This window comes from Silene latifolia, chromosome Y (genome assembly GCF_048544455.1).
Source record: "Silene latifolia isolate original U9 population chromosome Y, ASM4854445v1, whole genome shotgun sequence".
Classification (NCBI taxonomy): domain Eukaryota; kingdom Viridiplantae; phylum Streptophyta; class Magnoliopsida; order Caryophyllales; family Caryophyllaceae; genus Silene; species Silene latifolia.
In genome coordinates this window covers 422,651,464-422,674,290 of record NC_133538.1, presented here as the reverse complement: position 1 = coordinate 422,674,290, position 22,827 = coordinate 422,651,464, and the positions used below count along the sequence as shown (strand labels likewise).

Here is a 22,827-nt window from a genome sequence, read left to right as displayed (position 1 = left end):
TGAAAATAGCAATGCAATAAATAAATAACCTAAACATACATTAAATTGTACTGAATTTATTTAGAAGAGACAATTTAAGAATTGAAGGAGATATTAAAATAAGAACCTTAAATTACATGGAAAAAGGTAGGATCCTTGGTAATTGCATAAATTCATAACTCATTTGATTCGTGATGGAGCAAAATTATCCATCATTATAGCTAATACAAACTAAAGATTTCAAACAATACAACATAATTACTCATAAGCTTAGGGATGTGTTGTATAGTAATGCAACAATTGAAAGAGCTTTGACGAAGGTCATAAATATAGAATTATAATGGTTGTTTCTTTGAGACTTCTACTTTGATTAGGTGATCAAAATTTGCATTATCTTGTAACAAAAAAATTATCTTATTAAGGTAATTAACACCTATTATTTTTATTTTCCTTTATCTTGTTTGAGAAAAATTATTAACACCTATTTTATATTATCTCTTATTCAATAATTAACACCTATTTTATATGATCTCTTATTTCACTTATTAAACAAACGCACTAACCAATAACATCACTCCGAAAGTTCCTCTATTAAGTACATATATATATAGAGTTAATGCACGTTCGATGCACGGGCCTATTTGTATTCTCTGTCGTGTATAATGTCATAACTAAAAAATATTTCACCTCATCTTGTTTGTATATGCTCACTTTAATCAAAGGGGGTAGAGAATCTGCTCACATAAAACACATGAGACTGTAAGGGAAATACGATAATGAGGTAAAAAGGACGAGAGAAAAATGCCATTTTTTTTAGTTTTATTACTCTATATTTATTGTACATGAATACCTTGAGCTAACAACATGAATGAGACCTAAACTTTACCTTTTTTTGCGTTAAGGACCTATAGTTTTTCTGTTTAGCGGTTAGGCTCAAATACAACCTGCCGTTAAATAATAGCTAATGAACAAGAGTTATTGACAAAGATTCATTAAACATATACTAATTAGTTGTTTATGCAACTACTCCCAACATTCCAAAAATAATAGGAAGACTACACACAGACCACAATTCCAAAATAAATATCCAAAATAGCTGTGTGTTGTTGTGCACTGTGAACTGCATCAGACATTCTTCTACCCAACATCCTTCATCTATTCATCTTGACTTTTCAATTGACAAAAAAATTCCTACATGATCTTCTCTTCTTAGCAAAATCCTGAAATAAATATAATACCAAAAAAAAAAATAGAGTTATTGATTTTAACTACAAATGTTATAGCCTATTATGAATATATTTATTGAATTTACCTCTAAAGTTTGTTTTGTGATCCTATATTTGCCCTTTTCATCTATGAACCATGGGAAATTGTTTGAAGTATTAGAAGCTTGAGGAGATGGATGACATGAGTTTTCACACCGTGTCGAAATTGATCGGATAGTTTGTTCACCTTCATAATCGGTGTATACAGCTACCCTTTGTTGCATAGTTGGCATCATCTAATAAAAAAAAAAGTTAAATAAAAAGAAAACAAAGTATCAATTAGTTTGTATGTAAATAGACAAATAAATGAAAAAAAAAATAGGAATAAATACTTACTTGGCCAAGTCTTTGATGTTCATTTGTATACGTACAAAGATCCATACCCTTGTTATGCATTTTTATTGGAGCAATCACTTCGTGCTGTTGATTTTTAAGGATCTTACTTGAAGACGATTCATTACTCGACGGACAATTCCTTTTATTATGTCCAGAACCACCACATCTACTACACCTAATCTCATTTCCAGCCTTACTCATTTTTTTTTTGTTAACAAGCTCACCGGCTTGTTTTCTTCTCTTAGTTGTGGGCTTGGAAGCTTTTAGTTTCTTCAAAGGAGGGGGTGATATAGGATCCATTTGTGTTTGCGGCCATTCTTGCGGGCCATTTAGGGGTTCCAAGCAGTGCGTATAAGCCTTTAAATATGCCGCCCTTCGGTAACAATTAGCGACGTAGTCTTCAGGTTGATGGCCTTTTTTCCAAATAGCTGCTACGACATGATTGCATAGTACGCCACTAAGATTCCATGCATTACAACTGCAAGTTCTGGCTGACAAGTTCATGACATATTTTGTTTGTGTTGCACCCTCTCTAACTCCAAAACAAAGTTTTCCATCCCAAAATGCTAACCATACCCTAGCACCGAACTTATATCTCTCTAGTCTCTCTTGAATTCTTGGACAAATTGAGACATCTTTGTTTGCAATAAAGTCTCTCTTCTTGTGCATCCTTTCCATCAAACTCTCTCTGATATCCTCAAGCATAGTAATAACAGGTTTGTATCTTAGTTTAAGAATGTACGCATTAAAAACCTCAGACGTGTTATTGTCAACATTGTCACATTGCGACTCTGGTGAAAAGAAGGCTCTGCACCATTTCTTATAATTTCTATTCAGAATATTTTCAGCGGCCTCAACAGAAATCTCACTGAACTCTAGGTTTTTCTCAATAAACTCATTATCATTGGTGCTTTTAGCAAGCCTCCAGAATGCTCGTCGATACTCTTGGCCTCCGCCAAAAATTTCTCTAAAGTTGCAATATACATGTCTCGAGCAACATCTATGTTCAGCTTGTGCCCATACTTTAATGACAGCTTTTATCAAACCCTTTTGTTGGTTTGACATTATAGTATATTCACTTTCATGAGTAGTATTCAAGTCATCAGCCAACAAACCTAAGAACCATTTCCGACAATCATAGTTCTCCACCTCAACAACGGCCCACACTATAGGGAACATTTGATTGTTTTCATCCCTCCCAACATGCACCAAAAGTTGTCCTCCATACGGACCTTTTAAAAAGCATCCGTAGATAGAAATAAAAGGTCTACATCCAGAAAGAAATCCCTTTCTCAAAGAACAGAAGCATACATAAATTCTCTTAAAAACACCATTTTCTAAGTGAAACTTTACTGTACGTATTTTATGGATTGGATCTCAGAATTTCCATGGCATACCTGTGAAGCCATCCATATTGCTCCATATACTCACCAAGAATAAGCTGTTGAGCTTTCTTCTGTGCCTTGTGTGCTGTGAATATTGACACTTCAATACCTCTCTCAGACCAAATGGTATCTACAATTTCTTGGAGCTTCATATAAGGGTTGACCTTGAATTTAGAATGATAATTTTCAGAAATCCATGCAGCAGTTATATTTTTCATATTCTTACCTCTCCCACAAACATGCTGTCCAGAAATTGTTTTTACTTGAAATGTTCTTTTCTGACCTCCCCATGAAGCCCAAATTTTCCAAGTGCAACCATCTGCTTTACATTTCGCACCCACCCTGTCTCTATGGTTCTTAAAGTACTTGATATTTTTGCCATAATGGACACAATAATTTGTTATAGCTTTTTTAAATTGGACCGCATTATTGTCGAATTCATTACCCACACGGAAAACAGGGTCCTATGTCGGGCCAGGTTGGTAAGACAAGTTCACACCTCGTCTTATTTTGACTCGAGAAGGGGGAGTTGCAAGATATCCACAATTATCTTCGTCGGAAGATTCGTTTGGACTTTCTAAGTCATCTGAGATTTCAGAATCGCTGCTGTTGACATCGATTTTCTCTAGAGAGGTTCTATCCGCTAACCCTTTCAATTTTTCCATCTCTTCATCAAATTCCTTTTGACTTAACATTTCCTGCTCCATGTTCAACCTAGCATAAACCACCTCTTCGTCATCATTATCACTAGCTTCCTCGTCGTAATCAGTTATATCATTAGCCAAATTCTCTAGAGATGTTATATTTCCAAGATGAATATCAAGCTCACTACTTTCATTGTTATTTTGTTGCTCAATGATTCCTTGGCCCGTTTCTTGCTCACCATTCAATAGAGACATGAATGAAATGGTTGTATCCAACTCTCTATTAAACCCAACTTCAGAATCATGTTCACAAAATAGGTGTACAATACTATATTCCCTTAAAAACGAGATAAGAGTATCAAATGACATGTGATCGACCAAGATTCGTACGCCGGTATCCATATTTTTTATTGGATCCAAGAAATGAGTCTTTGTAATGTTATCATAACCCAAGCTAGAAATTATCTCTTTAACCTTGCATGCGTTTATATCATCAGGTAGGTCGTCATACATGCTAATACTACCCCTATGTTATTTCGGAAATCATCCTCTAATTGCCACCATGATGAACAACGATGCAATGTTTTGGATCCATATATGTTGTTATTAATAAAAAATCGCAAATAAGACATTACTGTTTCAACACCATCAATAGATTTTACAATCTTCTTGTGTAAGGTTGTCTTACACAAAAAATTGTATCTTTTTTTTTTTTTTTTAAAAAAAATCCCAATTTTTCCGGAATTATTAGTAAAATTATCAAATAATTAAATAAAAAAGGAAAATGATTTGGCGACACCGGGTGTTACTCAAAGTGAGCGACACCCGGGGTATTATTGTAATTTACTCATGTATTTTGTGTTCCCTCCATCAACATTCAAATTTTAAATTTATTGGTGGTAAAGGGTAGTTTAGGAAACTAACATTAGTTAATTAATTTAAGATAATAATAATAATTTTTTTTTTTAAAAAAAAGAATTCCCTTCCCAAAAAAAAAAAAAAAAAAAAAAAAAAAAAAAATCAAAAATTAATAACCGATTAAGCGATATTTTCGGAACATGGAATAATCCAGTGCGGACCTAGGTGGGGGCGGGGAACGTGCCCCTGTAAGTATTTTAGAAATAAATTTCTAATATAATCTTATATAAGCAATATTGTGTTCTGGTTAAGTTGGTAGTTGTCTCTCCTTATGAATGAGTGGTCTGCGGTTCGATTCCAGTTAGCAGCAATATTTTTATTTTTATCAAACATTTATTTGCATTTTTAGACAAGCTCCATTTATTTACTTATTTAGAGTCAAAAAATGTTTGAAAGAAGATTTGATCCTTAGACCTCTTAGCAATATATCAAACTCTAAACCATTGAACAACTAATGTTAATTGTTAGAAAGTTTTATAAAAAGGTTATATCTTAGAGTAGTATTCCACTTTTTAGAAATATTATTTGTCAATAATTTCGTTTATTAAATTTTTTTTTTTCTATTTGTTTTACTCTTCAATGTTATTTTACGTAAACAATTCTAAAATAAAAGTTTTTAACTGAAAAATAATTAATAAAAAAAAATGTGCCCCCGTGGTATACAAATCCTAGGTCCGCTACTGGGAATACATGTTCATTATCACGTGCATAATTAGTGATATTTCCTGGTCTTTGGCAAGACCATGATTTAACTTAAACTTAGCAATAGATGATTCAATTAAGAGCACATAAAACACATTGTCATTGTGGTACTGGCTTATGTTAGGTAGTGACTACTGACTAGTGGAGACTTGTTAACTTATTATTTTGTTCTTAAAAAAAAATTATTTTTGTTAAATTTTGGATATTAATATGGGTTTACGTATTTAAGTAATTGAAACCGATATTTATATTAGAGTGACTTATTGTTTTATAGATTGAGTACAAAAAACAAAAGATTTAAAGCATACTTTATCATATACACTCTTTGTGTGGTCATTTGTTTACGTATTACTCAATTCGTCTCGATCATTTGTATACCTTTGTAAGGGGCCAATTATTAGATAACAAGTGGACGAAATTGTCCACGTATCTTCAAATTGTTCATTAAAAACATTCCCAAAATAGAAAGTTAAACAATTCATTAAGACACCCAAAGATGAAGTAGGTAAACAAATGACCGATGTGGAGGGAGTATATTCTATGAGTAACGTGTTACAGATTGAGTTGTGTCGGATATGTGTTTGTGTCACAAGCAAATGGGTGACGAACCCCTTCAACTCAAAACCAGCCAAATTAATTCTCGTGTCGTGGTTGTGCCGAATCACTTACATAAATGAGTTATCAAGCTTTAACCCTAACCCGTTAATTTCGTGTCAGATTCCGAGCGTAGCTTAGCTAAGTTGAGCTAAATAAATTGAATTGAACCTAGATAATTTACATTGAGCTACACATAATTGAAGTAAGTGGAGGTGAGTTGGATTATTTAATTAAAAATGAAAAACGTTGAACTGAACTGAACTATATTAAACTGAATTATAATATTATTATTATTATTATTATTATTATTATTATTATCATCATCATCATCACCACCATCATCATCATCATCATCATCATCATCATCATCATTATCATTATCATTATTGTTAATTTTACCCGACACATTTTTTTTAGGGTCAAAGACCCGTAAATCTTGACCTGTGACCCGAAATAACTTGAACTCGAAATGACCCGTTATTTTAGGTTCAATACCCGACCATACCTGTTCGACCCGTTGGATGAAAGATAAATTAAGATTATTATTAAAATATTAATATTTATATATTATATTTGAAATAATAAATATAAAAATATTATGTTAATATTTTTAATTAAAAAATTAATTTGAAACTCAATTTTATATAACTTGTATATCATTAAATAAAAATAATAAATATAATCATATTATTAATATCAAAAATAATTTAATTTCAAAAAGTACGTTTTTTCGAATGCAAAAATGGTAAAATAAAAGATGTCATAAACATTTTTCTGACCCGTATTCTGACCATAACCCGACCCGGGACCCGTATAACCTGACCCGTATCATATTCGACCCAACCCACATTAATAATATTATTAATGTTAAAACTGAACTGAACTGAACTGAATGGAGCTCAACTGAACTGAACTGAACTAAACTAAACTAAACTTATAAAAACTGAAATTAAGTACAAAAGAACAGGGCCTTAAGGAGCAAATATCATATGCTAAACTTTTATTTTGACAATTTTTTATTTTATACTTTATATTGATGACAAAATTATATGTTCAAATATATTTTAGTGTATCGTTGTTTAAAATACATAATGATAATTTATAAATTTTAGTGAACTAAGCTGAAATAAGTAGAGTTGAGCTATACTAAATTGAGCTAAACAAAAACATACTAAACTGAATTGAGCTAAGTTAAGTTAAACTCTCACTTTTGAAGAGTGTTGAACTAAGTTGTTCTTAACTAACTAAATTTAATTGAATTAGACTAAATTGAGTTTAGCTAAATTGATGAGCTACATGCCCATAATTGCTCTGGCACCCCATGAGATGGCATCAGGTACTCCTTGGCATTGAATTTTGCGTTACACCCTATCATTTGAGATGGTCTAGGTTGAATTTTATTTTGCGACCTGTTCACTTGTGTTCCACCCTTATGACAAACCCATAAAATATGCTTAGCTGGTAACTTTGTCTTCGGTGGCGGCTTTGTATTTCTCTTTCGAACTGAAAAACCACAGTGCTTAGCATAATTAGAGAGGTGCTTCCACATTTTCAATAACTGAATGTTCATTATTATCACCATCGCATTCATCTTCACTGTTGCTCAAATTGTTTTCTTCACCGTCACCACTCATGTTTTCTTCTAAACGAGTCAAATAATCTTCTGGAATAACTTCTTCATCATCTAATAAATCAATGCTTTCAAAATCAATTTCTTCATCATGTCCTTCCAAATGAGTTGCTTCATCATTTATTTTATCATGCGTCTCGTTAATATTTGAATAACTTTGAGAGTCCATAACTTGCATTATCAAAAGAAAAAAAAAATTAATAACTTAACAGTATTATCAACATTCACCGATTTTATTAAGGTACTAGCACGTTTGTCATTTATACTGATTATAAGCGTAAACGTAGTGCTTTGTTGACTATCCGTACCAATTGCTTGTCCTTTGATTATAACTACTGAAGTCATGGATTGTTAAACAAATGCTGCTTTACACACATACATACAATTGAATTGAAGGTTGTTTGGTACTTATATATTTAGTAAATCAAATGCTGCTTCACTCATACATATAATTCCCTACTCTTATCTGTTTTTGTCCATCACTTGAATCCTATTCTTCCAAACGTCCGTATACATGTTTATCCCTCCCAGTAATTCATCTAAATCCTTGCATTTTCACTCTTCTTTTTCCCCGAATTCTACTTTTATTTCCGATCTTACTCGTTCCCATATTATATTTTGATCGTGTTTAATAAAAAATTTGTCCTGAGTAATGCTAAAAATGAGTATACTTAATTATCTCATGAAAATAAATATCTTGGAAATATTTCTACATTTAGATTATTAATGTATGTTTAAGGAACACATGTAAAAACCGTATAACTAATCGACACCAAAGGGCAATTTAGTAAAGCCAAGTAAAAAAACATAAGGTAGTGAAAGTGTACATATAGAATGACATACAAAGTAAAATCAATAAACATAATGTCAGGAATGTCCGCAAAAAATAACTTATACAAGACAAGACGGTATTACATGTAAGACCAACTCACTATCCCGTTAATTACACGAGGGTGTCACAAGTGTCAACTGATTATGTAATTATGTAAGACCGTTTTACAGTGAAAGAAATCGAATGGTAAAATAAACTTAACTGGTAAATCGCCAGTGTTACAAACCCGTCTCATTTGGTTACTTTCAATATCAGGCTGAAAATTTTGAACCTCTAACAAAGTATCAAACCTTGGTTGTTGTGATAAAAAACAAGGTTTTCCTTCAAAACAATTACTGCTGTAACTCCTTTGCATGAATTTCAGCGTGTTTTCACCACCATTATTAAGAAAATAAGACTTGTAACTTGGTGAAGAATAATCAAAGCTACTAGGGTGAAACTCCTCAGTTAAACATACAAGATGTATCACGGAAAACTATGTTTACCACTCTAATCTTCATATGTGAGGTTTCACCAAGTTAAACATACAGAGTTTAACACATAGGAAGACATCAACAGAATCATTCTCATAAGCCAAAGTAAAATCGGAGCATGTTAAACAAGCAATGTAATCTACATAGTACTAAACCTATGATCGGATTCATCTTTCGTTCGTACAATTAAACACAACAAATTTAATGTAAAAATTATACTTCATCTCTCTTTCGTACAATTAAACACAACAAATTCGAAGAAAAAATTATATTCATCTTTCATTCGGACAATTGAACTACCTTAACAACTATCGATCCAGTGGAGGAAATTTCCGTAACGTATTTTGTTGCTTCAGGTTTGACAATACAATTTTTTTTTTTTTTTGTGATGATTGGTAATTGTATATTTGATTGAAGTGATGAAGATGATGCCTTTGAAAATACAACCTTCCAGTCAACGATTGTTATGATTAATTAAGGATGTTAGATTTAGTTTAGTTTAATTATTATTTTTTATATTTTATTTTATTAATATAATAAATTTGTGAATTACGGTTTTATCCCTATGGAGTTGGCGCAAAAACGAAAATTACTTTTCTATTATTTATGTTTTTCTATTTTTTTATTAGGGTGTTACCGAAACTCGGTAACACCCGGTGTCGCCCTAGCACCTCCCAATAAAAAACCTAAGAAACATCTAGCATTCAAGAATTAGGCTGAATTTTGAATGAACTAAAATAACTAGTACCTAATAAGCATAAAAATCAATGTATCCTAGATAATTGAAATAAACAATTGGATTGTGAAAGATTTAACACCACCACCAATTATAAGGAAAGTTCAAAAAGCATACAAGTACCTAGATATAGATTAGGCTAGAGGAGAAAAAAGAGGTGGAACCTGTGCTCTTTGGAGATGATTATGGAGAAAGCTTAGTGGAAGGTTTTATCTTTTTGACAAAGAAAGGGCTTCATCACTTAGAATATTTTTGCCTTTTAACTTTCTGAGTAAATGAGATAGAGTACCACTTTTTGTGCTTTTATTATTTCTACAATATTTTTACCGCCAATGTAACGATAAAAACAATATTTTTGCCGCCTATTATTTTTCTGGTGGGTCCAGTAATTACTTATCTGAATCTAGTAATTACTTATCCTAATGCCACAAATAACAATAAAACTAACGGACGTTAAGGCATAGACCCTTATCACTAAACAGAAAAATTATAGGTCCTCAACGCAAAAAAAATGTAAAGTTTAGGTCTCATTCGTGTTGTTAGCTCACATACCTTGCAACAACTACTTTCTTGTACATAAAATTATACTCGTAGCAAGGATGCAAAAACTAAATCATCACAACTTCCATTTGTTAAATAATTCATATGATCAATGAAATACAAATTGATTCTATTAAACTGTTAGAAATTTGGGCCTTGAATTTGTGTCGAATACGGATTATGGTAAGACAAGACGAAGCATCAAAGAAGAATCAAAGCGCAGACGAGGAAGACAACTTGGTCCGTCACTCATGCGAGTTGCGTATCGTCCTGGGATAGCTGCGTTTTGTATGTCGTCGTTTGATTGCTCTTTGTTAGAATTCACGTGAGATAATTTGTCCATGCAAAATTAGTGGTCCCACCACTATGTGTAACGGTGTTTCTTTATTAACGTGGATTTTGTCTTAGTTTAGGAAATTGATTTACGTTTCCTAATTGTTGTTAATCTGTATTAGGAAATTAGTTATTAATTTCCTAAAAGTCTTTGTTTCCTAATTAGTTTAGATCTCTTATTTTAGGGTGGAATAAATTTATATAAAAGCCTTTATATCACTCTAGGTTAATTAAGGAGGTGGAGATAGTATTTGTGAGCACAATCTTATGAGAGTCGATTTGTGAGGTTCTCTCTGGGGAGGAAGCTTCAGTTTGTTCCGGGCTCAAGTAGATTGGAGTTCTTCTGTCTTTCGAGATCGAAGGAGTCTGTTCGGATTTTGCGGACCTCTAGATCGTTTGTCCTTCACCTCGTTTGGGTAGTCTCTTTTTGTACTTTTGAGATAACTATTATGTTGATAGAATAGGGTATACTTTTGCTCTTAGTAGCGCGTGTATACCGGTCTGCTGTTGTATTATTATCTCCACAATAGTGAATTTTGCTCTCCTTCAGGGTGGACGTAGCCAGTTATTTTACTGGTGAACCACGTATATCTGTGTGTCACTTTATTTGTTATTCGCTATTATTTGTTCTTATCACCCTAATCAACTAACTATTGGGTAACAGTACGCCTTCTTTACAACAATTGGCACCAGAGCTCAGGTTCTGATTTGGGATCTTCTTCCGCTGTAATTGTCTTTTAGGCGTTAATTTGGGTTTCTTGACATATGGGTGGAAATATTTTGGGCGCGAATATTTTGAAAGTTGACATACTTTTGGGTTTGGTGAGTTTGTGTAAGGATGGTAGTGTTGGCGGTTAGGTGGAGTTTGCTACTATACAGGTCAAGCTAATGGATCCTTCAAGACAAACTTACAGCTGTTTTTGCATCTCAGTGAGGCAATTTGGCTCCAGGTGGAGCTATTTGGGTTCTTGAAAAAGAGCCGTTGGGATTTCGTAATGGGTCATCTGAAACTTCGACGGAAGTTTGTTTTATGGAGCTTTTGGGTTGGACTTGTTAGTCTAATAATTTGCATCTTTGATAGAGGTGATTTATGCTCGCATAGAATGTTGTTTTTGGTTACGACTTGGGTGTTTGTTGCCTTGGTGTAGGCATGTTGGTGGTGTTCGCGACACTCTCTTTTGTACCAGGTGAAACAACTGTTTTGTTCATGGCATTTGTGTCCTTCTATGGGGCAATTTGGTACGACGGTACATTTGGCCTTGATGTTTGGAGAAGATTTTGTTTTGGAATCTAGTGTGTGTTTGTTTCGGGTACACCGTTCCATCAGTAGTGACATTGGTATCTTATATATTTGTGTTGGCGTTTGATAGGTTTTTTCCTCTTAGGAGTTTGCTACGTTTGACCTTCTTGTTAGTATGAAGATATGTTGGGTACTCAATACGTTTGGTAGTCGCAGCTTGCTAAATTTGGTACTTCGAATATTTGGACACGTTTGTTGCACACTTGGTTCGTTTGTCCATTCTGTGGGTTGTGTTCAAGTGAAAGTGGAGACTATCGGGACAAGTAGTGACTTGAGGATCGACTCAATTGAAGCTGATTTGGGTTTGGTTCGTTTTTTGGATAATTCAAGTCAAGGTGGAGATTGTTAGGAATTTGTGCCTTGAATTTGTGTCGAATATGGATTATGGTAAGACAAGACGAAGCATCAAAGAAGAATCAAAGCGCAGAAGAGGAAGACAACTTGGTCCGTCACTCATGCGAGTCGCGTATCGTCCTCGGATAGCTGCGTTTTGTATGTCGTCGTTTGATTGCTCTTTGTTAGAATTCACGTGAGATAATTTGTCCATGCAAAGTTAGTGGTCCCACCACTATGTGTAATGGTGTTTCTTTATTAACGTGGATTTTGTCTTAGTTTAGGAAATTGGTTTACGTTTCCTAATTGTTGTTAATCTGTATTAGGAAATTAGTTATTAATTTCCTAATTGTCTTTGTTTCCTAATTAGTCTAGATCTCTTATTTTAGGGTGGAATAAATTTATACAAAAGCCCTTATTTAGTCTAGGTTAATTAAGGAGGTGGACATAGTATTTGTGAGCACAATCTTATGAGAGTGGATTTGTGAGGTTCCCTCCAGGGAGGAAGATTCAGTTTGTTCCGGTCTCAAGTAGATTGGAGTTCTTCTGTCTTTAGAGATCGAATGAGTCTATTCGGATCATGCTGACCTCAAGATCGTTTGTCCTTCATCTCGTTTGGGTAGTCTCTTTTTGTCCTTTTGAGATAACTATTTTGTTGGTAGAATAGGGTATACTTTTGGCTCTTAGTAGCGCATGTATACCGGTCTGCTGTTGTATTATTATCTCCACAATAGTGAATTTTGCTCTCCTTCAGGGTGGACGTAGCTAGTTATTTTACTGCTGAACCACGTATATCTGTGTGTCATTTTATTTGTTATTCGTTTTTATTTGTTCTTATCACCCTAATCAACTAACTATTGGGTAACGGGACGCCTCCGTTACAACATGAACAAAACTAGAATAGAAAGAATGGATTAGCATACACATATTAAGTAATGGAAAATACTCGTAGAGATTAATATAACTGGCGGTAGCAAGAGTTATTAAGTTTGCGACCTCCGTAGACTCATCGATCATGCTCTTAGTCAATAATAAAACAACAGGCTATTATAGACAACATGCGTAAATCTCGAATTGGTGTGAGCTATAATGATCATCATTTATATAGCCTGGCCTTACAAAGTTGTAATATCTTATATACATTGACATGGAAGAACACTACTCTTTTCATTATACTCCAACTCTATCACTATTTCAACTCCAGTGAGATTTGTTTCAAATACTCACATCCTCTATGAAATTGAGTTTACATCTTTTTAAATACTTATATTTATTTTAATTTTAAGAAGTTTATAAAGGTTGGAGACTCTAATTTTGCTTGAAAGTCGTTTAAAAAAGTTGAACTCTCTATAATCGCATGAACATCATAAATTTAGAACATCTCCTTATAAATCAATCAATATACATGATATTTTATATGTTTGGCTTCAAATCTTGAACACCACCGCCATTTTTATTATAGATCGTTTCAATGGTCTAAAATGTGTCAAATTAAAACGACTCAAATATATTACACTAATTAATGAATAATAATAAATATTTTAAAATCGTAAGTCATTAATTAATATTAATACTTGCGCCCTTTGTCTTTCTCATATTTGAGATCACTCATCCTTTAATTCATCACAAGATTCTTCAAACTTATCTCCTCAGCGTTTTGATAGTACATAGTAGCCATAATATTAAAATATTCTTTTTTATATCCTCTATGCATTTGTACTCATATTCCCTGTGTTTTCAGGAACAAAATCAAAGAGAGTACTAATTTGTCATCTCTTAGCACATTTAATCTCATAATATACGTTGACAAACAATACCTCACAGCTAGGTTATTTTTCAAGTGATAATGTCATATGGAAATGCGCTTTTAATAATTCCTTGCTAAAAATCGAATAAAGATTTCAGAGTTTTGTATTTTTTTTATTTTCGATTTTTACAATAATGAATAATTCTCCTATCGGTCGAAAAAGTTCAGAAAATCAAACTTTATAACATCGCTTGAAAGTCCTATCTTTTCTCTTTTTTTTTTTGGACAGAAAGAACATAAAAATTGTATCTTTTTAAACACTCAGAAATACATATAATATCAAGACTCAAGAGAAAGTCTCCTGCGATGCGGAACATTTCGAAATACAAAATAGGTACACTTAGGGGTTGTTTGGTTGCCTTCCAAATTCCTGTGAATTGGAAGTTCCTAGGAAGTGCAAAAATGAGGTCTTGAAGTTCCTATGGAACTCCAATTCCTACATAATGTAGGAAGTCACTTACCTAGCCCCCCCCCCCCCGCGGTAAGTGGAACTTTCCTCATGAATTCAGTTCTTATATCCCAACCAAACAACTTTTTTGCAATTCACATGAATTGCAAAATCATATGAATTTTATTTCATGGGAACTTCATCTTCCCATTGTCAACCAAACAACCCCTTATTATGTAAGTAAGTACGAAATTAACCAATTTTAGTGTCATATCAAATTTGTGCCTCTAATAAATTGCTTAATATCTTAAAATATGGTGTATACCTTTTGTATTTATATGTTACTCTATCCATCGCCCACTGCAGCCGATATAGCAATCTGTTCACAATAAGGAGGAATTAATTAGTATGAATCACACACCCAAACGCATAATAAATAAACATAGAGACGCCCAATATGATCATATAGATAATAAAATTGACATGCATGGACAACAATATGATTAAATTAATAGTAGAAACACTTATAATATGAAAGACAAACTAATCCATATCCATACTCTTTAAAAAATCCAAAGATGGGTTACTGTTCCCAGCACAGTAACATTGTCCTTTCTTAACCATTTTACCCCTCCTTTGTGTTTTTCTTACCATTTTGCCCCTCCTTTCATTCTTATTCTTCTCCGTTCCACTTCATTCTCTATGTCCTTTCGAGCCATGCGTTTTCTCTTCTCCCTATTTCTCATATGCTGCTTCTTTTTAAGCCATACTTTTTCTTCTCATCTACTTATATATGGCGAGTTCCCTTCAACTTTTCCTTCTTTTTTTCTTTTTACGGATTAGTAGCAGGTGCGTTCCACTGTTAATTGTCATCCTATTTTTTTCTTTTTATTTTTGGTGAACATTTGCATGTCGGGAATTCGGGATACTATTTTTCCAATTTAGTTTTCTAGGTTATTTTCGGTTCTTTAGTGAAGACGGTCTCAACACCAGGATAACCTGGGACATCACCGGAGTTTCTCTTGATGGGGTGGTTGTTGTTTGCAATTAGGTACTTTGATATCATCGCCACCGCTAAACTGCAGGTACTGATTTCGGTGGATTAGTTAATTAGGGTTTTGATTTCACCGACAAGCGGTGTTAGCGACTGATTACATCCATTTTCCTATTTTCATGCCTTTTTTCTCTCTCATTTCTTTTATTTAATTTTCATCAGTTTACGATTTGCGTACTGCGATTTTGGTTATGTGATTACAATAGTTGTTCTTCAATTTCGGTTACTGTACTGCTTACCTTTGTGATTTTGTTATGTAATTACAGTAGTTGTTCTTGAAGACGACTGATACTGTCGAGTAGCAACACTACCACTTCTCCCTCTTTCATCGACTTTTGGTAGATCAATCACAGGTGAATTTCCCTTGATTCCTCTGTTTTTTCTTCCTATTTTTTAGTAATTTATGAACCTTTGCTTGTAGGGGTGCCCAAATTATGAATAGTTTGGTTAGATTGTTACTCATGATTGGAATATGCTTTTACATGTGTGGTAGATATTTTTGTAATTGGTCTTTTGATCACCTATGTGTAGCGGCCGACCTTGATATGAACAGACTTACCTATGATTGAGTTTCGAGTTCTTTCTTTTTTGTCGCGGTTGTAGCAGTTCATGATCAACGGTTCATGTTATTGGACAAATTGGGGTTGGTTTGTTGAATAAGTGAACAATGCTTGTGTTTTCTTTGTTGGTATGATCTCTACCCAAGAGACCATAGATCATTGTGTGAGCTTACTATAAATGTGTGGTTAGTGTAATGATAACATGTACATATGTTGATTGAACTCTAAATTCTGATTACTATATTTTGTGCAGTTATCTGTGAGCTGTTTGTTTACTTTCTAACTACTGTACTTGGTCGGCAGAGACTACTACTGATATGGGTCAGCGTGATTTTCTGGACTATCACTCTAATTCCGTTGCTGAAGTATGTGTGTATTATATTAAGTGCAAATGATTCAGCTAAACAATTAGATATCATTTTTGTTTAATATGTTGATTCATGTAAATAACAAATAATCTTAAGCATATATTACAAAGCGTAATGTTGCATTCTGTTGTTCATGTGCATCTATATCCACCAATCAGTGTTCTTCCTTCACTTTCCCGTCTCATGAAGGTAAAATATATTAAGCTTTTGTTTATGTCAACTTGGTTCAGCATTCAATTGTTTATGGCATGCTGATTCTTACAGCAAGGGTACTCAAATTGCTGTTGGACTTTTCTGACTGTAAATGCAGAGTGCTATCAGAGTGAGTATGACTTAAAGGGATCATTTTGATGTATCGAACCAGCTGTACGTAAACTATGCTATTGGAAAACATGTACATGCCATGAAAGCTGTGGTGGGAGTAGAAGCGCTTTCTCCAGAAGATCTGGTATAGTTTCTTACTCCCTTCTAGGAGATGGTCATAGTTTAAAATTGGCCCAATTGGCCATCAATACAAATGAAAAATATTTATATTCGTACAACATCCAATTTTTCTTTTTAATGTTTTGATGATTTTAGTGTGACAAGGGGAGTCATTAAAAATAATCTCCCAATGATGTCATGTATGACGATTTAATTTGTGATGATTGACATACCGATGTAGCCATGTCTTATTTCATGTATAAATTATTTGCTCAGCTATACTTCGAATTTCTGGATAAATTTGAAAGAAAGTTTGTGACCCAAGGAGCATATGACACTCGGACTATCTTCCAGTTGCTGGATTTGGCATGGACGCTGCTGAAGATCTTCCCTCGTGAGCTTCTCCACCATATTTCGACAAAAACCATTGACCAATACTACAGCCGGGATGCAACAAACTGATGGTTGGAAACAAATTGAATCAATTCAACAATTTCTGAGCTTTTATGAGCCATGCATTTCTTTCTCTATTATTCATGTGACGTGTCTTCTTGAGCCATACATTTCTTGCCATCCTTTGCTATGGTGAGTTCTATTCAACTTCCCCTCTTTCCTCTACTTTTGGTGGATCGGTAACATGTGGGTTGCCCTGGTGATTCTTGTGTCTGTCTTCCTATTTTTACTTTTTTTTTGTGAACCTTCGCATGTCGGAATACTATTATTCCAATTTTAACTTCTGCGTTATTTTGGTGTTGTTTTATCTTTGGTATATGTTAAGATAGATAGAAGGGTAAAGCTTGCCGTGCATGTATTATTCATCTTAATCGTCTTATATGAGTACATCGATATAAAACGATGTTGGACTAAGCCAAGTACGATGAAAAAAAACATTTGTTACTACATGTAGATTATGATTAGATATATTTGTGATAAAAAGCGCTGAAGGTATCTAAATTGTATGTGATAAAAAGCTATTAAGGTATATGAGTGTATGCTGAACAATTCTGTGTGTTTGCTAGATTCTAGAGCAGTATCTAATGTTTTGGATAAAGACTCCTTAATCTTCCAAATATATTTTAGCTTATTCTTGATAGTTTTTTTTTTGTCCGATGTGGGATGCAACTTTGTTGAACTGACAAGGGAGGCAATTCAGACGATGCATGTGCAAGTTCTCTAAACATAAATGAGAAACTAGAAAAATATAATGGCTTTTTTTCAACTGAATTATTTGTAGCTTTGACTATTCAATCCATTTGTATGAGCGTTTTGAACTCATGTCTAAGCTTCTTTTGGCAAAATGGAGTACGTCTCATGGTTAAAAGTGGGATAGTATGTTGGTAAACCTGAGTCTTATATTTGGTTAGCTAAACACACTTAAGGTATCTCAGAAGCAATTCATAATGGGTTTTAGTTACAGTTACGTTGGATTATGCTCTATTAAGAACATTTCATGTATACCTATTGCGTGTTTGTAAAGTTTGACTTAGTAACTCTGCCGTAAATATATCCCACCCTAGAAAGGTTTAGCATTATTCAACTTTGTAAACCACTACCGATGCTATTGATATATCTGTAACATAGTGAGTCATATGGTGTTTATGCTTCTTCTTACCATTGTTCGTGGACTATGCACGTGTACATGTCGTACGAAGAGTTTAAGTAATAACGTGCACAATAATATCACCATTTCAATGATTGAGCCAATCAATACCAATAATGAACTATGAGAAACTATGTTTGATAGGATTATTGCCTTATTGGGCATTGCAAACCGCTTTAAGAGTTAACACAATATTTTAGTTTCGATTTTATTTATTTGTTGCCTTAACCTCTGCTTTTTGGAATCTGTAGGAAAAAATGAAGACTTAGTAGCTTTGAGTAAGAGTAAGGTGTAGGCAGAGTAGCTTCATAATGTCAATGCTTAGTTGATCAATATCGATAGGCACCTTTTTATTTCAATAAGAATTTTAAAATTAATACTCCATACTTTTAGTAAATCTGAAAATTATGTGCTGTTATGCTAAAGGTCGTTTAAACTTGTATATTGTATTTAGCTGGCAAGAAAATGAAGGACACTAACTGGCAATTGAAGTAAGCCAAAGGTGTGATTTTTATTCAGGGGAGGCACAACAGAAACTTAAGGATGATTTTTACATGTTTGCCCTTCACAAGCTAATGATCTTGCTAAACTTCTATTTAATGGTCAAGTCAAGTAGGCAACAAATGAAAAACCTCGAAAGTAACTAAGCAGTGGCAAAGTGTACTTGCTAAATAAAATATCAAATCTCAGGCATATATTCAAGGTAAATGTTCTAACAAATTATATTTTCTATTGGTCAGACTATTGCACACAAGTATGTAATTTTGCCTAGAATTAAAGTTTAAAACACATGTACACTTTAGAGAGCAATGTTTTTTATACGTGTTATCATGTTCTCATGTTAAGCGGTGCATATTCACGGTTTTAAATTTTCAGAGAATGGACAACCTGTTCAAAGCGCCTACATATTTAACTTTTTTCCCATAGGAACCGCATTGGTGGAATTAATATTTTCAATCGCAAGACCAAAGGTTTATTGAGAAAGCTCTACATATATTAAAGGTACAATTTTTATTGCGATACCAAATATTTATTGTGAAAGACTATTCAATCGCGAGACCAAAGACCTGTTCAGGTGGTTATTAGTTATGAGTTTGTATAACCTTGACCGAGTTGTAGAGATTCTGTTTAAATGATAATTGTATTGTAAATGCGAAGTGGATGTTTTATTGGTTGTACGCTTGTCGTCCTATCTTGCTGCTAGCATCTCTAACTAAATTTTTTAAAGTTCGACTGCTGAAGTGGGACTGTTTTTCTTTCTATGTCAAATCTGATGAATGAGAACGTAGACAAATGTTCGTATCTATTTAGTCTAATTTTTTTCTATTAACTCATTTTTATTTATTGTTGTTAATCAATGCTGGTTTTTTTAGAATCACAAATTCTATGTAAGTTGCCCTCATATAAGAGCTTCCATAAAACGGTTTTTTGTAATGATTTTTCAATACTGATTACCATTTGAACTACTACGCCTTTGAGTTCTGTGTTTGTAAATCAGTTTTGCATAAGTATCAAATTGTTGTATAAGAGACCATTTGTTCAAGAAGATGCTGTGTGAATAATTTTGCAGGAAAAACGAAAAGATGCGAGGAGATGTAATAAGGGAGAAGTAGAAGTAGGAACGGCTAGCGTAAGAGTGGTGATTCAAAGAGCCGTAGCTTGGAATTCAGGCAACCGGTCATTAAGCTTCATTGATTTTAATTCCAACTCCTTTGTGTATGATAACCCCTGCCTTTTATCAGTAAATTAATTCTCTCTTTTTCTTTTTATCTCGTTCAATTTGAATGTTCTCTCACTGTCTCGCATTTTTGCTTACGACTAATTTTAATCTTGAGTTCTTAAATGGCAAAGTTGGTACAGGTTTCAGGCTCGTCTTCGGCTAATTTCAATTATGGCTTCGAAGATCTGGTATGCCTATTCTTATGAGTTACTAGCCCTTAATCTCATTTAATCCAACTATTCTATGTTGAACTGTCAAGACAGGTTTATTAACATCATCCACATGTGGAAAATCACCGTTGGCATATCAATCGGGATAGCTAATCCTGATCTGTTTGACTCCATGAACCTTTATTGTGTATACTTTAGAATATATATTTTTTTTCACTTTTGGAGTTGTTTCTTCACAATGAATCTTAGAGTAATATTAGTGGATTATGGTGATGGAAACCGATTTTAGGCCTTTAGAATATTGGGTTTTTCATATTATTTTATTAAACAGGGTGGGCTTATTGATGCAAGTCCTGTGACGCTAACTATAGAGAACATTACTTCTGGGATATATCAATTGAAATTTGACCAAATATTAAATTTAGTCTTATGCGAAACACAATTGATCTGAGGTAGAATGCCTTTTTACCTTACTCCAATGGTTTGCGTATTTACTCCATTACCGCCTTTCTTGATAGTGAACAAAAAGGTAACTATCTATCCTGCCTCCTCATATGTTGTCCTTGATAATATATAAGAACTAAATGCAAATTTCATTTCTTTTTTCCAAATGTGAAGGTGAATTCGAGTCGATGCCATTCACTAAGGCCTCGTTTGGATATCGAAAAAGGAGGGAAATGGAGAAAAGGAAAGGGAGAAAGGAGGAGGTAATTTTCCCTCCAAATTTTTCATTTATTGGAGGAGAAATTTTTTGGCTTTGGGGAGGGAAATGGAGGGATTCATTTTCCCTCCCTTCCAAATCCCTCCACCTCCTTTATGCTAAACAAACAATGGATTTTTCATTCCTCCAAATCTCTCCCCTCCCTTTACCTCCAAATCCCTTCATCCAAACACATCCTTAAGGGAGGAGGGGAGGGGAGGGAGAATGGGGAGTGGTTGTTTGGATACAATTTCTCTTAAATCTTTCCTGTTATGGAGAGATTTTGGTTTGCCTTGGAGGAGGGATGTAAAATCGCTTAAAATAGGACCAGACCATCTCAATCATAACAATGCAGGGGTAGAACAAAATAACCCCAAAATCCTCAAAACGGAAGGCTTATACAAATCCTCGAAGAGTCTGGAAACAATACATCTTATTATATTGTTTTCGTAAATGTTACATCAATTTTTATATCCTTGTGTATAACCTGCTTTTGTATTATGTTTCACTCCCCATTTGTTTTTCACTTTTTCTTTACTATATTTTCGCATTTTGAGGTGTGCGTTCACCCATGGACGGCTCTAAAGGATGATTCATGTCAGCCGGTCCCAAATAATTTTGGGATTAAGGCTCTGTTGTTGTTGTTGTTGTTGTTGTTGTTGTTGTTGTTGTTGTTGTTGTTGTTGTTGTTGTTGTTGTTGTTGTTGTTGTTGTTGTTGTTGTTGTGTATAACCTGCTTACATTCCCGTATTTTTTTCATAAAAGTCTGATTCTAATTAGTTAATGATTGTCACATTGCAGACAATACTGTGAGCAAAGCTGCATTTGACATATGTGAAGTGCATTTGTTCTTCTTTCCTGTCATCAGTTTGATGTCATCTCCGTTCAAATCTGTTAAACAAGCAGCATCTCGATTTATTTTGTTGTTGGAAAAGCTCCTTGGAACTGATCTGCCTACACTGGACTGCAACGTATATTTGTCAAAAGAGAAGTTGTGCATGTTAGCAAGCCTGAAACAATCATCTTCAGGCTTCTGCAGCATCTTTGGCTTCAGGTAAATACACAATTCATTTTTTGATCAAAAGCATATGTTTTCTTATCTTCGTCTTAGTTGTTAACTTTTTTCCCATTTTTATTGTTACAAATTAATATCTATACAAACAGTGTTTTTAGTTCTTAGTTTTTATATTGCTTTTGTTTACCTAGGGTTTAAGCAATGTGGTTTACGATTTACCCAAAAAGATCAATATATGCCGAAAAATGTTCTTGTTAGACTGAATGCTTACAAAGTGGCTTCAGTACAATTTGTGTTGAGTAAGGTTTCTCTGATGTGGTTATCAATGTGACACTTTTTTCAGATATATAACTTTATTGTTACCATCCACCCGATGTTGAAACTCTCTATCAAAGATTGTACTCATTTTATTTGTGGAGCCTTCGCTTTTTGCCATCTCCCAAAGTCCTTAACTTTAGACTATCTTTGTTATGTAAAATCAATTTGAAGTTTGTCACGATATTTGAAAATTTACAAATCAAGATTAAATGTAGTATGATGTACCTGAATAGATTCAGAGATCAAGTCAAGCCGAGTTTTAACAGCATGGCTAAGTGTGGAATTTGAGCACTGTAACAAATAACAAACCTTGTCGGGTAGATTTGTTCTAGGAATGCCCCAGAGCCAATAAGTACAAGAATGCACCCGGAAAGATGGATAAAATTACACTGCTTCATCTTCTTTACTCCTGAGTTATACATTTTCTGCTTAACCTGTTGACCTATCAACATTTCTTCTTCATACTTTGCTTTTGTAGATCCCTACTGTTCATTACTGCTTTTCCTTTTTTATTTTACGGCATATACTGTGTGCCTTCTTGTCTGCAAAAAGGCTCTGTCACATTTATCATTATAGTCTTTCGAGCTTTAATACGAGCTTAGTATTAAAGCCAATACAGTTCCCCGTGGTTATTCGTATCATTTATTGTCCTAAATTAATCCATGTTTACTTTTGGACTATAATATATCTATAGCCTTGTT

General features: G+C 33.8%; 1 protein-coding gene across 1 annotated transcript; it reads right to left on the bottom strand.

The window, feature by feature from the left end:
• Positions 1-1,476: 1,476 nt before the first annotated feature.
• LOC141632464 (uncharacterized) lies at positions 1,477-3,347 on the bottom strand. The gene is made up of 4 exons (XM_074445011.1): positions 3,249-3,347; positions 2,978-3,129; positions 1,612-2,847; positions 1,477-1,480 (listed from the first exon to the last, which is right to left on the bottom strand). Exons 1-4 carry the CDS (start codon positions 3,345-3,347, stop codon positions 1,477-1,479), a joined length of 1,491 nt encoding a protein of 496 aa, XP_074301112.1.
• Positions 3,348-22,827: the final 19,480 nt, after the last annotated feature.

Bases quoted from the DNA above. Each gene is read 5' to 3' on its own strand.
- LOC141632464 (XM_074445011.1), bottom strand. From the start codon at position 3,347: ATGGCAAAAATATCAAGTACTTTAAGAACCATAGAGACAGGGTGGGTG. The intron at 3,130-3,248 runs GTCAGAAAAGAA...TCTAAATTCAAG, and splicing joins AATTTGGGCTTCATGGGGAG to GTCAACCCTTATATGAAGCT. The intron at 2,848-2,977 runs GTATGCCATGGA...TTCTGGATGTAG, and splicing joins CAATATGGATGGCTTCACAG to ACCTTTTATTTCTATCTACG.